Raw genomic sequence first — 16,189 nt, 5'->3', positions numbered from 1 at the left:
CCCCCTCCCCCCTTTAAATTCTAATGTGTACAGAAAAAATAGCGTGACTACCTTCATCTATTTATTGAATTTATGTATGACGACTTACATGTTTATTTAACTGAAGAACGAACTAAATTTTTAGGGAAGTTGATAAGAGATCTCACACAAACTTTTGGGTAAAAAAAAGTTTGGGGCATTTGAAGGTATAATGAGAACTTGCAGCAATTTAGGACCATTTGGAGAGAATAGTGAAGACGGAGGAGCATTTCAGAAAAGAATGAAAATTTGGGGGCATCTTTGAGAAACATCAACAATTTAGGAGCATTGTAAGAGAGGACTTTAAAGCACATTGTGTAAACATGAGGCATTTTAGGGAAATAATGAAGACTTGAGCCAAACGACGCACTAAACCAACAAGGAGTGTAGTGAGGGCCTTAAGCGAAGTTTGGGAAAATAATCAGAAGGCTCTAGGGGAATTGGAGAAATATTAAAAATGCAGGATGGTGTTGTGAAAGAAAGAACATGTTTTGGGGGGTAGGCAGTAAGGCAAACTGTAGGGGCATTTGGGGAGAGGGGAAATCTAAGGGTATTACAGGGAATAAAGAGAAAGTTGAGTGGAAATTAAAAGAACATGTGATCAGTCAACGTGATGTATTTTCAATGCCTGCAGCCTACTTGGTGGTCACCCTCACGTGCCACATCATAAGATATCATAGTTTTTGAACAAGCTAAAGCTTTTGTAAGTAATGGCCTACAAGAAGGAAAGCTGGTTTGACAGACCAATTAACCCATGTTTCTTTCTATGCATGTTTTCAAATGGCACTTAGATTTCTAATTAAAAGACCAAATTACAAGAATTCTTGGAATCAAATTAGCTACTTTCGTTCTTCCAGTGAATTTTGCTACCGTAGGAAAGACATAAATTTAACAAGAGTTTGAGTTGCACTAGGAACACACGCATGGAAAAAGATTACCACTATTATTTCATTCCTAATTTGAAGTTAGAATTCTGCATCTATGGAAATATCATTATGAACAAAAAAATGACCCCAACTTGTCTTCATGTCAAATGGGCACCAAGTTGTCCTACAGCTTAACATTAATTTGGGGGAGGGTCCTTTGAAATAATATCGAAGTGATCGTCGAACTTCCAATATAAACCCCCATATGTCATTGGAATTCAATGCTAAACAGATAGGGAGGAATATGAATGTAGCAGATACATGTGAAGCTTTTCCATATCCTTTAAAGAGCAATGACAACAATAATGCAGAGCATTAGTATTTGGATTTAAATTTAATTCCAAACTTCTGATATTTCTAATACAATCATTTGAGGACATTAATTAATGCAATACCTACGACTATTAATCCCTCTCTGGAAGATAGGTGTTCAAGTGCTCCTGTGCCGCCAGTGCAAGCGCTTGCTTTTCCTCATGTGTGCGTGGTTCTAGACCTTTCCCATACCTTTTCTGGTATAACTTCACAGGAAAGTACCTCACAAACACCTTCCTCTCTCCATACACTCGTCCATGCAAAACATGTGCAGCTGCACAAGCTGTCTCTTCTCGAGTAAATTCAACATACACCCTACCTAAAGTCTCTTCTTCGGTATACAGGCTTGCTTTATCGTCGTCCATTTCCAAGCCTTTTTCTGGATTGCTAGTTTCTTTCCCAACATTAATGATATCCGCATTTGGTTTGCTCTCACCATTGAAGTTTTTTGTTTCTTCCGATTCGATGCTTAAGTTCGCCAAATCTTTGTTTTCCATTGCTATAGTTGAGAATGCCTCCATGTCACCTTCCACTACCATTGCAGTACTCTTTGATGGTTCAACGGTAATAACGTTCACATCACCAGACATCACCTTATCTATGGATTCTGAAACACTTACACCTTCTCCTGATTTAGTATCTAAATTAGAATTAAGATCTGACAGTCCAACTCTTGCCACTTTGCCTAAGCATTCCGAATCTTCCTTAACATTCAAATCTGCAGATATTGCTATTGTTGTTTCCTCAGCAACAGTTGTAGATGAATGCACATTAGTATGGCTTGATTCTACATGTGCTTTGTTGGCTTCTCCACTACCTGAAACTCCAGAAAGATATTGGCTTTCAACACTGGCAATGTACTCAGCAAATTTTTTCTCATCTTCTGTCATATAGACATCTCCATCACCAGCTTCAAGCATCATCGTGTTCCCTGCCTGATCACAAATAGTGCCTTGATCGGTCTTCATCTCTCTTTTCACAACATGCGTTGATTTCACTGTTCCAAATCTTTGGGAACAATTTGAAGCTTGTTTAAGAGCATTCTCTTTTTACAGACTTGAACAGAAGTAATATAAATCTAAGAACAGTAGTACCTTTTGCATTCCAAACGAACATCTTCCTCGATTTCCAGCAACTCTGCCTCTGACAAGGTAAGAGCTTCTTCTTCAGAGATCTTAGAAAGGCATCCAGCATCCATATCAGCGGAAATATACTAATGCAAAATGAAATTATTTTTTGAAGTATTCAACGTAGAGAAGATGATATATACCACATTTTGGAGTTCCAGAATCCGTGTTGGAGCTTGTAACAGTGGTCTTGCATGTTCTGGAATCCCATAAAATGGAGTTTCTTTCACATCCTGCCATTGAGAAATAGAAAAAATATCACAGACCTTGAGAGCAGAAGATAGAAGCAGATCAAAGTTCCTACGCAAAATCTTTGACAATCTCCATCAGTTCATGGTTAACAGTGAGCATTGATCAGTGAAGATATTCCATATTTAGTAACAAGTGCCTATGTCATTATCCACAGTGATCACCTCAAAATCTGTGGTCGATGCTTGGTAAAGACAACAGTTGAATTAGATAACTTACAGGTTCAGAACTCGCATTTGGGGTTGCCTGAACAACAGTGAGGATCTTATTTCCCAATCGCATCCCATTAAGTCCAGCACATGCTTTTACGGTGATGGAAGGATCAAGATACTGCAAGAATACAATATGCAACATTGATGATATTACAGTCTTTTACTACTTTAAGAAAGATTGCTGAAATCTCTCCAAATGCAAAAGCTTCTCTGTGATTATTCTCTATGGAACTTTCAAATGAAGACATGCATAAACTTCAGAATATTCAAACCTCTAGAAACGCACAAGCTTCTTTTTTATCATTCTCTACAATAACTTCCCAATGATAAGCTTTTAATTGTCCAAAGGCAGTGACAATCTCCTTGACCTGAAGAATGGGCAATTGGTCATGTCAATAGCTGTACAGTGCTAAAACCAAAAGTTTAAGGCAGATTAAAATTTGAAAAGGCTAGGTTTTGGTCATTACCTTCTCAGGACAAAGTGTTTTACAAATAGCTCCCACAAATATCTGTAAAAAATGTCAAAAGGTTTAGTATTAACATCCAGGAGTATGTATTTGTTAATACTATAAGACTCATAAATATTAAGACGCATACAATCAGCTTCTGGCTAACTACAGTATGCAGTTGCTGTCGACTACAAGCATAGGTGCTAAGCAGGGACCAAAATAACAGAACCCAATGAGACTTTAAATTTAAGGTACTGACGTTTCTGCATCCCAATCATGAATTCTATTTATCCATTGATCATAAAATATTCATATCACTCTGTATTGCTGGTGTGACTATGCCAGAAAGTTTTGTCTGTTTTACTGAAATGAGTTTCAAGATTTCTTCTTCGAAGGTTCATGGTAAATAACAAAAACCGCCGAGATTTTGTCTTTATGATGCACACATGATTATGTGCATGTATACATGCATGCATGTTTCTTTGGATGTTTGTATTTATGCCACCTCTTATTACATAAGCAAAGCATAAATATTAATTAAAATCCAAAGAAGTAAGAAACTACATTTCCAAATACATAAATGATTGTATCATTGATACTGGACTAGAGAAATACAACAAAATAGTGCCTTTAAAATAATAACCTTTGGGTAAGATGTTCAAAATTGAGATGCCGTTGACCAATGTCATCAAGAGAATGCACAACATCCAAAGTTTGCAACTAGGGTAACATAAAGAAACTCAAGTTTCAAGAGACAGAATAGAGGAAGCAATTTGAGTAGAGATAAAATAGTTGAAAACAAACAGACAGAGAAAGAGAGAGAAATGCCTTTGCCACCATCTAAATGCAGACAGATTTAGAAAATGGTGAAAGAAATTTAGCAGCGTTGATGTGGTTGAAGACAGAAATGCCCTTCGCTGAGATGGTTTCTTATCCTTAGACCTCTATGCATTCTTCCTGCCACTCGTTCTTTAATCAGTCCTCCCTCCACCTCCATGATAAACATAATTCAAGAACTGGGGAAAGGTCTCATACCATCGAAGTTTTGAGGGAAGAATATTTCTTTGGAAACTCTGTGAAATGAATATAATCTATGGTCAATTGATTAACCAGTCCTAAATCTAGCAGTCAGTTTATGCTCATCTATATCCTGTTGAGGCATCTTCTCATCCTCGGACCTTTATGCATTCTTCCTACTACTTGTCCTTTAAGCAGTTTACCGCCACCATGACAAACACAATTCAAGACCTCAGCAAAGGTTTCATAGCATCCAAGCCATGAAGGAAGAAAACTGGTTTTGAGGGGCTATATGGAATGAATTTGTTCATTTGATTAATCAGTAATATATCCACCAGCTGATGAGGCTTCTCATCCTTAGACCTCTCTGTATTCTTCCTACTACTTGTCCTCTAAGCAGTCCTCACTCCATCTTCCATGATAAATCCAATTCAAAACCTGAGCAAAGGTATACAATTCAAGACCTGAGCAAAGGTTTCATAGAATCTGAGTGTTGAAGGAAGAATATTGGTTTCTGAAGTTGTACAGAGTGAATATGGTCTTAAGTTCAATCAATTAAACAGTGTTATATCCAGCAGACGGTGCATGCTCATCTATATCCCACTGAGATGGTTACTCATCCTCAGAACTATGCATTATTCTAGTTATTCTATATGTTGTCCTCCCTCCACCTCCATGATAAACACAACTCAAGACCTGCACAAAGGTTTCATACCAAACATGCCTTGAGGGAAGCATATTGGTTTGGGAAGCTATATGGAGCGAATATGGTCAATGGTCAATCAATTAACTACAATGCAAGACCTGTCACATCAACCCAGGGTCAAATGGAAGTCTTGGGGCTCCTTAGAGTCCTATGACCATAAAAATGCAAAGGACACAAAAGAGGTTTAAGGAATATCCCACTGGCGAAAACTCTTAATCCCAGAAACTAACAAAACAAAGTACTGAAACTAGCAAAACCTCTGAATAAAATATCGCCGAGATGAGACTGACCAAATGCTCTAATTGTTAGGATATAACTTAAGTTACCAGGCCTAATGCTATCCTCTACACATTTTTTACACACCGAAGCATCTTAGCTTTTCGACAGTGAAAATAGACAAGGTAATACCTTTTGGGGAGAATCCGGCACCACGTTTGATACCATGTCAACCACCGAAGTATAGTCCAGTCCCCCATTCTGCACCACAACAGTGATTCTTTGAATCTATTATCCTGTTACATTTATTTTTTACCTTAGAATTATACTAGAAACAGAGACAAGCAGCAATATTTATATACAATAATTATGTGTGATCTCTTCAAAACCCATTCTTTTGCAGCACCAAAGTTCAAATTTAGAATGTTCATAGACATCTATGTTAGGATTGGTCTAGATAGAAATATAAGGCATCGTTTTCAACTAAGTTCCAGAAGGAGCCATACAATTTGGACATATAAGAAGTAACGGAAACTGTGCACTGCAATAGGTTTACTTTTGTATTCCAAAGCATCTTTCTTCATATTAAATAAGGTTCCGACTATACAATTTAGTAAACAATAGCCTGTGCATTTTATTGGGATTTCTTGCAGGGGGGCTGTGGACCATTGTTTTTGTCAGGCATTGTGGAAATCCGTGTATGTATATACACATATAGATGTGTCTGAAAACAGGGAATGATCTTCAAATCGGCTGCTTCAAAGAACAAAAATATAAAAACGTGTTTTTTTAGCTTTTTATAAATTAAAATTCATAACGGTTAAAATATTCTCTCGCACTGGTCCCCCAGACAGGAGCACGCAGATTAACATAGCATGAGATTATCGGCAAAAAAGAAAATGTTGCATTGTTGGGTTTACATGATACACATATAACCCTATGCTTTTAGGGCATCATATCCGGTAGCAGATATAGGAAAATCAAGAGAATCAATCTGAACTTTTTCAATCAAATCTATAACTGTGTTTAATCTCTTCTGCACAATATAAAGTTCTTTTTTTAACTATTCTGAAATAGCAGGTTAATGATATCACCATTTCTATAGCCAAAAACAGCAATTCCAGGCTTCTAGTAACAATGGAATGATGAGCAACCTGACAGATATACATTCCAAGAAGTAGAATAATAATTGTGAACACAAACAACTTTGGATGATAGAGTAAAACTCACTGGTGGAGGAATGTAATCCCTGGGGCGCCTGATTTTTAATGTAGTGCCATGCAAAGTAATCCCATCAAATGCAAGCCCAGCTGTTGCATCTTCTGCTGTTAAAAACTCAGCAAAAGCATAGCTTTTCTCAACATTGACCTTGTGAATCAAGAAACAAAAGAGTCACAAACTTCCCTACATTCATTGTCAAATGATAAAGCTCTTAACAAATGGTTTATACCATGCAGTTGATACACGGCTTTGTTCCAGGAATATGGTTTGCATTTACAGAGAGCATGGCAGCATTGACGAACTCTGTGAGTTCCCCTTCTGAAACTGTAGAAGGTATATTTCCTATGTAAAGCCGCCTCAGATTACGAGTAGCCTGGGTAAGGCTTACAGTGGCCAATGCAGGGTTCACCTGAAAGATATAGACAGTATTAAGTGTTATTAAAAACTAATTAATCATTGAAACTAGATGTGCAGGTTAAGCACTAACGAAAACTAGTTATTAAGCAGGTTAAGCATTAACGAAAACTAGTTATTGTGACTGAAAAGGAAAGCGTTTAGATATTAATAAAGTATGTCTGTTTATTTCAGTAATTGAATCTGTAGCTTTAAGTCAAAAAAGTAGCTCCTAATCAAGTGCAAATTACGCACATAATTACATACTGCAATAAACAAACCTGTAGATTTAGAAAAACATATGCACGACTATCAATTTTGTTTGATATAAATGCAAGTCAATCAAGATTGAGATGCATTAATATCAGGATGATCTGCAGTACCTGGAGCTATTTGAAGATTATCACGATTATTTCGGAAACTTTTGTGAGAAATTATAAATAGTGTGCATTAAGTATAATCCTGTTAGTGTAATTTTCAAAAAACCATGTTAGTGAAATTTTCAAAAAACAAGCATACTTAAAGTAATATCAACAATAACAAAAACCAAGTATCCATCTGAGTATTTTTAAAATCTAGCTGAAGAATACCTTTACTAATTCTAAAACATAAAGAATATATTTAGGCAAGATTCACAAAAAAAATCTAAATTCTTTAATTTTAACAGAAAAATAGTGAGAATGAAAGGCATGTCAACATCCTCCAATAGAGACAGAAGAAATTATGTCCACGTGAGATCTGATAAAATGTCTGCCAGTGACCAGGGAGAGAGAGAGAGAGAGAAAGAGGATAACCGTGACTAATGAAGAGACCGAAGCAAATGCCGCAGCCTGTTGTGCGGCAGCTTGATGAGCAGCAGCCATGGCAGCCGCAACACCGCTGTCCATTCCAGCTGGGGGTAGATCCCATGCTCGAGGCTTCTTCCTTTCGGGAGACCTTGGAGGTGGCGGTGAAGGAGTCCTTATTGCTGCATCCGACCTACGCCTCCTCGGAGAATATCCACCTAGCCCCGACCGTTTGTTATACCTACCTGATCCTTCTTTCTCGCCTCTTTCCCGACTTCCCCGATCCTTTTCTTCTTTCTCTCTGTGAGAAGGTGAGGGAGAGGGTGACCTCAACCCCCGTTTATTTGCAGTTCTATGCTCCCCTTCATGCTTCAACCTTTTGCTCTCCCTATCCCTATCCCTCTCCCTCTCTGGCTTACTGGAGCTCCTGTAATAAGCTGATTTGCTTGAATCGTGGTGTTTTTCTCGTCGATACTCTTCTTCTTCTTCTTCATATCGCGAGCTTCGAAAATGCTCTCTCTCAGGCCTTTCCAACGCATTTCCCCAACGCATCCCTTTTCTATATCCTTCACTGTTGTCAACATCCTTCTTATATCCTTCGTTGTTGTCATAATCCTTCCTATATCCTTCATTGCTGTCAAAATCCTTCCTATATCCTTCACTGTATTCATAATCCTTCCTGTATCCTTCACTCTGGTCATATTCTTTCCTGTATCCTTCATTGTGGTCATAATCCTTCCTGTATCCATCATTGTGGTCATAGTCCTTCCTATATCCTTCACCTTGGTCATAATCCCTCCTGTATCCTTCACTGTTTTCCCCTTTTTGTGACCTCTCTGATTTCTTGTGAGATCTATCATGAGACTTCTTCTCATTTCCGTCTTCATTCTTCCTCTTTTTATCTCTCTCAGAATGAGAATGCTTCTCTTTATTTTTCTCCTTTCTCTTGGACCCCTTACTTCGGTCATTTTCCCTCCTTTTGTGCCCATCTTTATGATGCTTTCCGGATCTCTCCTTCACATCCTCCATACCTGTGCCTTTTTTCTCACTTTCTTTCATCATATCTCTCGTTGTATCCTCATCATCTTCATCCTCACCACCCGCATCATTATCCTTATCTTCATTATAATTATCCATTGGTTCTTCACCAAGTCTATCATCTATCGATATCGACACCTTGGAAGAAACTCTCAGGCTCTTCAATTCTCTCTCCATAGCTGAAGGATCTTTCCCTGTCCTCATCAAACGCTCTTCATCGCTCGACCGATCATCGCTCTTATCAGTATCGAAATCGAAGCTCATCTTCTTCTTACGCACCTTCTCTTCTTCTCCGTCTTCTTCTTCCTCTGAAAACAGATGGCTGACCTCTAACTTCTGAAGATTCTTGAATCCTCTATTCCAGCCTCTGGTCCTTGCGCAAGAATCCTCTTTGTCATTTCCGATCATTGTCCAGCTTCAATGGAGTTCTTCGAAGGAGAACCTGAAATGAACATTCTGTAGGTTTATAGGTCGTACCTTTAGCAGAGAACACGATGTCGAAAGGATAGACGAAATCTGGAAGACCTGTCTGCGCTCGATAGAAACCCTAATCCAAGACAAGAAAACCCTAATTCTTCCCTTCTCTTTCTTTCCTTCGTTTGTTCGACTCTGATCATTTTTCTCCGTTTGAAGCAATTCCACACGTACCCCTGTTGTATGTACTCTGCCCTCAAATTTTCGAAAATTCGAGGATTGCCCTTCCCCACACACACGGGAACTCTATTATACAAGGAGTAAACAAACACATGAGAACTCTCTTAAATAAGGGCTATGACCAAGAAGGCAGGGAGGATAGATAGATAGAATGATTTTAAACATCCACGAAAGACCATTTGTGATCATTGAAGTCAAGGAGAGATCTAGATAAAATTATTTGTAACGTCCACGAAAGATCATTTGTGATTTGTGTGAAGACAGGAACAGATAGATAGGTGGGTAGATTTTTTACATCCATGAAAGACTAACTATGAGTTGTGAGATAGGGCCTACTACACCTAGCCCATGGTGAGGATTGAACTAGGGTTCTCTCAATTGTATCACTTTTGATGCCATAGTGTGTAAACCACCAATTTGATGCTACATTGTAATCCACCAAGCCATATACTAGGGAGAGAGAGAGAGAGAGAGAGAGCATATATGGCATTACGTATGACAAGGCCCATGGTTATTGTTCAAGAAGAGCTTGGTAGGCTCAAGATAACATCTATTTGAGCATCCTATGAGCGCATTTTGAGGTGCGATGTTTTCTAGATAGCAAGAGAAAGAAAGAGTTGGCATAGGCATATCATGGTCCAATGTCAATGTTATGGAAAGCGGTTAGCATGGTGAGGTTGATAGCTATTGAGTGTGTTTGAAGTGGTTTAGATGTCAATCTTGCTCTCTTACAAATTATTCCTCTCTCTCTCTCTCTCTCTCTCTCTCTCTCTCTCTCTCTCTCTCTCTTTATTTCTTTTATTTTTTTTTGGTAAAAGCACACAATTATATTGTGAAATGCACATAAATGGAATCCAAACTAGCTTGCTTAGCTTCTTACTTCCTATTCAATTTATAGTCGTACAAAGGTACCCATTTGGGTTGTCTTTACTTAGCTACATGCGTCCTAACAAGGGTATGCTAAAAGGTGGCTCAACAGAACACATGTACACCATAACATGAAGGCATGCATGCTAAACAAGGGTATGCTAAAAGGGGCACAAAGGAACACATGCACACCCAACATGAAGGCATGCACTTGCATCCAAGGGGCAACACATTTCCCCCCTGAGAGAAACAAGGAGTTTTACGACATGGGGAAAGGACGAGCGTTAGAAGATGGGCTTGGGGTAGCATAGGGCTTGATGCGGGCAACATGGGCGGAGGTGAATCGACCATTGGAATCGCATCAGAGCAAGTAAGTCGTGGATTTGATTGCACGAATCACGGTGAATGGGCCGATCCATCGGTGCATGAGTGATTCGCTGAGACCGCGCCGCCAGACCGGGAAGTAAACAAAGACTTTGGTTCCATCATCATAAGTCGGGGTAATTCGACCCACATTGTAGTGTCGCTTTTGGCGTTGTTGTGCGACTTGTAGGTTTCGAGAGCTTGCTTGTCGAAGGAGAGGTAGCAGTTGTTGGATATAGAGCCCCCAAGTGGCACCATCCATGTTGGTAGGTTTGGAATGGACGTCAATGGACGATTCTGATGGGAGCCGAGGGTCACGCCCATAGAGTGCTCGAAAAGGGCTGATCCGTGTTGACGCCTGAACGGATGTATTGTAGGCGTGGGTGACGAAAGGCAAGATTTGATCCTAGGTTTTGTGGCATGGATCGATGTAAACGGCAATCTCCTGCTTGAGGGTCTTGTTTGCGGATGGTACAAGGATGTAAACACCTGTTGGACACCTAGTTGCGTTGCAACTATGTTGAGGACGTCCCCATGGAACTGGCGGCCCTGATAAGATAAGAGTTGGACAGGGCAACCATGCTAGAAAATTACCTTGTGCAAAAGTTGGGATGCGATTGTTGGCGTAGTGACGCTAGGGATGGCAACAGTTTTAGCCCATTTGGTGAGGTATTCTGTTATGACCAGGATATACTTGTTGCCATTGGGGGTTTCGGGAAAAGGTCCCATGAAATCCCATCCGACGAGCTCGAAAGGCGATGTGACAGTGATGGGTTGGAGCGTTCTGGCGGGCTTGCTTGCAGGTTTGATGTGTTGACACAAAGCATATTGGTTGATGTAGGTAGAGACAGAGTGTCGCATGTTGGGCCAATAATACTTGAGACGTAATTTTTCAAGAACCTTGTGGAAACCCAGATGACCCGACAATGGGTGGTCGTGATAAAATTGGAGATACGTCTGTTGTAGGGCATGAGGGATGTAGAGACGCGGCTCGTGATGCGCCTGAATGAAGAACACCAAGTTATCGCGGAGCATGAACCGTCGTTGTGAGGGAAATGGTTGGAGGGAGCACAACTGATGGGTTATCTCTCGGATGGCAGGGTCGTGTTGCTGAAGTGTAGCGAGTTGTGGTAGTGGAAGTGCAAGGTCAAACGTCGCGGGTAAAAATTGGACAGCTTGGAAATCGGTGTGAGAGAGACTATCGGTGACCAAATTGGTTACACCTTTTTGATAGGAGAGGGTAAACCGATAATCTTGAAGTGCCAACGTCCATCGCAACAAGCGGCCCGGGGGGTGAGGGTGATGAATAAGAGAAAGTAAGGGCTAGTGGTCAGTCTCAACCATAACCTACCTACCATGAAGGTATGGGTGAAGACGCTGGAAAGACTAGACGATCGCAAGTAGTTCCTTCTCAGTGGTTGAGTAGTTCCGTTCAGCCGGCGTGAGAGTTCGGCTATGAAGGCGATTCCTTCTCTTGCTCGTGGCAATCATTTTGCAGGAGAACTACTCCTAACCCATGGTTAGAGGCATTTGTCTGCAACGTAAACGACTGATCAAAGTTAGGATGGGCGAGCAACCCTGATTCCTGGACCATTGTTTTGAGGCGACGAAAGTTGTCTTAGCAAGCAGGATTCCAAACGAATGACGCACCTTTCTTCAGGAGATGACGGAGGGGGAAAGTGACAAAGGCAAGGTTCGGGATGAAGTGAAGGGAAAAGGTGATCATGCCCAAAAAAACGTTGCAATGTTTTTATTGAGGTGGGGCGAGGGTAGTCGATGATGGAAGCTATTTTTGCAGGGTCCATATGGATTCCATCACCAGAGATGATGAAGTTGAGAAAATGGAGGCTGGGGCTTCCCCATCGACACTTCTTCCATTGGAGTTGCAAGTTATGCTTAGTTATGCAAGCGAGGAATTCAACGAGAGTTTGTAGATGATCCTCCCAAGTGGCAGTGTGGATAAGGATGTCATCGAGATAAACGAGGAGGACGCCTTTACTGATAAGGTCGGCAAAGATGGATTTTGCCATGCGTTGGAATGTACTGCCGGCATCAGATAGGCCAAACAACATGCGGGTGAACTAGAACAACCCGCGTCGTGTGCGGAATGCGGTCTTGTGGGCGTCAAACGGCTTTAAGGGGATCTACCAATATCTCGAGGCCAAGTCAAGGGAGGTGAAATAACGGGAGCCCCCGAGCTATTCCACGAGGTCATCCATGCGAGGGAGCGGGTAGTGGTTATGGATCGTCACTTTGTTGAGAGGCCTAAAGTCGATGCAGAAGCGGAAGGTGCCATCATCCTTCTTGACGAGGTGGGGTTCCGAAACCCAATCGCTGGTGGAAGGAATGATAATACCTTTGGTGAGCATATCGGTGACGGCAGCATCGATGTGATCGTGGTCAAGGGGGGAACGTCGACGTGTAGCCATGCGAATGGGAGTGGCGTCCCCGGTACGAATGACATGTTGTACTGGGAAAGAGACAGTAACGGCATGCGTGGGTTGGGGGGCTAGTGACGGAAAATGAGCTAACAATTGGCGGACGGAGATTAACCGCTCCTTGGGACTGAGGGCCACCTGGACTTGGCTGAGGTGGGGGACATGGGGCTATCGTGTAGGAGGGGGATAGGTGGAGCTTGTGGGACAATCAGTTTGTGAGCATCGAAATCAATCATAGCGCGACGCTTGAGGAGCCAATCGCAACCTAAGGTGAGGGGGAAGAGTTGGTGGGGCAAGACATAAAAATGGTGTGAGAATGTGAGAGTGCCTAAGGTAACGATGCAGTGGGCTTGTGTGCGAGAGTGGTATAGATGTTGGTGATCGCCAAAAAGGACTTGGATGGAAGGAGTGGTGGTTGTGGGGAGGCCTAATTGGTGAACTAAGGTGGTGCTAATTGAAGAGATACTACTACTAGAGTCTAATAGGATGGTGTGTGTGGAGTGATTAATGGTGGCGAGAGTGGTGCATACCTGTGAACTAGAAGAGGCGGACGCTTGGACGTGGGGGGCTGGCTCTTCCATCAATACCCCAGAAGTTAGTTTCCTGGAAGCTCAGCCAACGATGTTGCGTCAGCCATGGTTATCTGGGCTTGTTGCTTGTGAGATTGTTGTTGCAATTTCTGGCAATAACGTCGGACGTATCCATAATTATGGCAGTAGAAACACTTCGGGCATCCTTGGGCATCGCGATTAAGAAGGTTTCAGCGAGTCTGCATCTGCATGTTTTGGACGTCAATGTCCATGGGGGTCACTCCTTGGTATTGTGCGCGCAAGTCGGTCGATGGTGGAGGGGGCCATCGTGGTTGGGAGTTAGATAGCGTACAAGATTCGATGCGTTGGGCAATGAGGATCGCATCGTTGAAGGTCTTGGGACCTTGGTCCCGGGCACGACGAGTGATGTCAGGTCGTAGACAGCGCCATAAGAAGAAAAGCTTGACATGCTCGGGCATGGTTGGATCGGCACAGACAAGGAGCTGATTTAGGCGAACACCAAATTGGCCTACTGGTTCGTGCGCTTGCTGTTGCAACGTCTCGAGTTGTTGCAATGCCGTTTGGGCCGAATTTTGATGGGCGAAGTTTTGCACGAGGAGATCCCGGAGGATCACCTAGTTCTCCGTGACTTCGCTGGCTTGTTGTACGTACCAAGTGGCGACGACATTTTCGAGCAAGGTGCAAACTTCCAAAGCCTTGCGCTCGTCAAACCATTTGTGGTAACTTGAGATCATCTCAAAGTGATCCAACCATGCTAAGACGTCCTCAGAGGGCAAGCCGGAGAAGGACTTTGGGCGAACCTTTGGAATCTGGCCGATCCGGAGACCGATCGTTGGTAGTGGAGAGGAAGGAGAGCATAGCTTGGTTCGTGTGGCTGATTTGAAGCATGGTGTTGGAGAGGACTTGCAGGAGTTGCTCCATTTGGAAGGGGGGTGCCTGCTCAGGAGGTTGCGGGAACTCAGATTGCATAGGGGTATCGACTTTGATGGCGACGGGAGGGAATTAAGACGTCATGAACGAGGTGATAGTGGCTAAAATTTTACCCCGCTTCTCCACCAATTATGTGAAATGCACATAAATGGAATCCAAACCAGCTTGCTTAGCTTCTTACTTCCTATTCAATTTATAGTCATACAAAGGTACCCATTTGGGTTGGCTTTACTTAACTACATGCGTCCTAACAAGGGTATGCTAAAAGGGTGGCTCAATGGAACACATGTACACTATAGCATGAAGGCATGCATGCTAAACAAGGGTATGCTAAAAGGGGCACAAAGGAACACATGCACACCCAACATGAAGGCATGCACTTGCATCCAAGGGACACCACAATATTAATTGTATGTAAAATCCACTTAGTTACAACACTTCTTAGTCTCCTCTTCCTATCATATGCCTATGTAGCGAGAGGGACGTTTTGTAATGCTATTAAAAACCTGAATATGCATTTGAGGAAATGATCCCCACATGCTCTAACATCCAAAAATTCCACATGAGAATACCTTTAAGCTTCTTTATATAGGCTTTCACCCCATGTCTATTATCAAACATGAAAACATTACACATATTCCAATTGTGTTGTAGACCCCAATAGCATAAAAATTGGAACAATATCTCCATCTCATCATTTGAACCATTTTGAACATATTGAGAAAAAACCCATTGTTGAGGTCTAAACAACAACGGGTTAAAACTTGCCAAATGTCCGATAAGTACTTCGAAATGGTACACACTATAGGACATTTAATGAACCTATGTGTATTATCCTCTAATGGAATGGTGCAAAAGAAACAAGTGTCGGACCCTAGTCCTCGTCTCTTTAAGGCCGAACCTAATGGGAGCTCACCAATCATGATCATGACTCTCCATATGAATACCTTTGCACGAAATGGTAGATGGGAATGCAAACTATGTTGTAATATTTTCCACCACCTTGCATTTGACTTACATACATTCCATAACTTCACTGCTTTAGGACATAACCAAGATAATGATGTCATTGCATAATGATACCATGTATTTGTAGTAACCTGTAACAAGCGTGTACCATCTTGTAACTGCCAATCCACCCGAGGTGCAAATTTTCTTTTCAATGGCAAAGATCCTTGCAACAATGGTATATCTTGTAATTTCTCCCAAATAAATCCATAATTTGGGGGAATACATAACCATCGCTTGGCATCTTCAAAATCCAACAACCTTTGAGATTCATTATCAACCACATCTTCTAAATGTACAATAGCCAATCGAAATAAATGATTGAATTAGGATCTCAACTTCTTTCCCATGCCAAAACAACACTCGAGAAGAAACAAGCAATTCATTTTGTAATGAATTACAATATTCTCGATCACTTGATGGTCCCCATCCAAAAAGAGATAACGCATCTTGCCATGATCTTACCAAATGTTGTCCACATATAGAATGTCAAATCTTTAGAGGAATACTTCCATTGAGTAATGACCACCAGGATGCTTGAATCTTTGTTTTCCCGTGCACCAATCCTTCATGCTCAATAAAATATTGCATCATAGATATCCATGGTTGATCTTGTTGACATATATCTCGTAGTTATGCAAATCTACGAGCCATCAAAGGCCTTTCCAAATCCAATATTGTTGCACCACCTAACCTTTTAGGAGTAGCC

At 41.5% G+C, this 16,189-nt stretch overlaps 1 protein-coding gene across 2 annotated transcripts; it reads right to left on the bottom strand.

Annotated features, from left to right (window-relative positions):
- Positions 1-944: 944 nt before the first annotated feature.
- LOC147854097 (uncharacterized) lies at positions 945-9,313 on the bottom strand. Of its 2 annotated transcripts, XM_087331918.1 has the most exons (11): positions 8,444-9,313; positions 7,641-8,335; positions 6,683-6,862; positions 6,463-6,600; positions 5,425-5,493; positions 3,312-3,353; positions 3,117-3,212; positions 2,852-2,962; positions 2,527-2,616; positions 2,351-2,430; positions 945-2,264 (listed from the first exon to the last, which is right to left on the bottom strand). In XM_087331918.1, the coding sequence occupies exons 1-11, from the start codon at positions 9,075-9,077 to the stop codon at positions 1,349-1,351; spliced, it is 3,051 nt and encodes a 1,016-aa protein (XP_087188044.1). In that variant the 5' UTR covers positions 9,078-9,313; the 3' UTR covers positions 945-1,348. The 2 variants fall into 2 exon arrangements, with proteins under 2 accessions (XP_087188044.1, XP_087188043.1); XM_087331917.1 differs by having other exon boundaries at positions 7,641-9,313.
- Between the last annotated feature and the right edge of the window lie 6,876 nt (positions 9,314-16,189).

Source organism: Azolla caroliniana, unplaced genomic scaffold, assembly GCF_043228905.1.
Source record: "Azolla caroliniana isolate FFs.n. ecotype wild unplaced genomic scaffold, voAzoCaro1.0.p SCAF_16, whole genome shotgun sequence".
Taxonomy (NCBI): domain Eukaryota; kingdom Viridiplantae; phylum Streptophyta; class Polypodiopsida; order Salviniales; family Salviniaceae; genus Azolla; species Azolla caroliniana.
This window is presented reverse-complemented; position numbering and strand designations above follow the sequence as displayed.

What these genes read in the sequence shown, in the direction of transcription:
- LOC147854097 (XM_087331917.1), bottom strand. Translation starts at nt 9,077, where the DNA reads ATGATCGGAAATGACAAAGAGGATTCTTGCGCAAGGACCAGAGGCTGG. An exon ending in CGGTCTCTTCATTAGTCACG is followed by an intron (nt 6,863 to 7,640) that starts GTTATCCTCTTT and finishes TATATCTTTCAG; the next exon opens with GTGAACCCTGCATTGGCCAC. An exon ending in AAGCTTGTGCGTTTCTAGAG is followed by an intron (nt 2,963 to 3,116) that starts GTTTGAATATTC and finishes GTATTCTTGCAG; the next exon opens with TATCTTGATCCTTCCATCAC.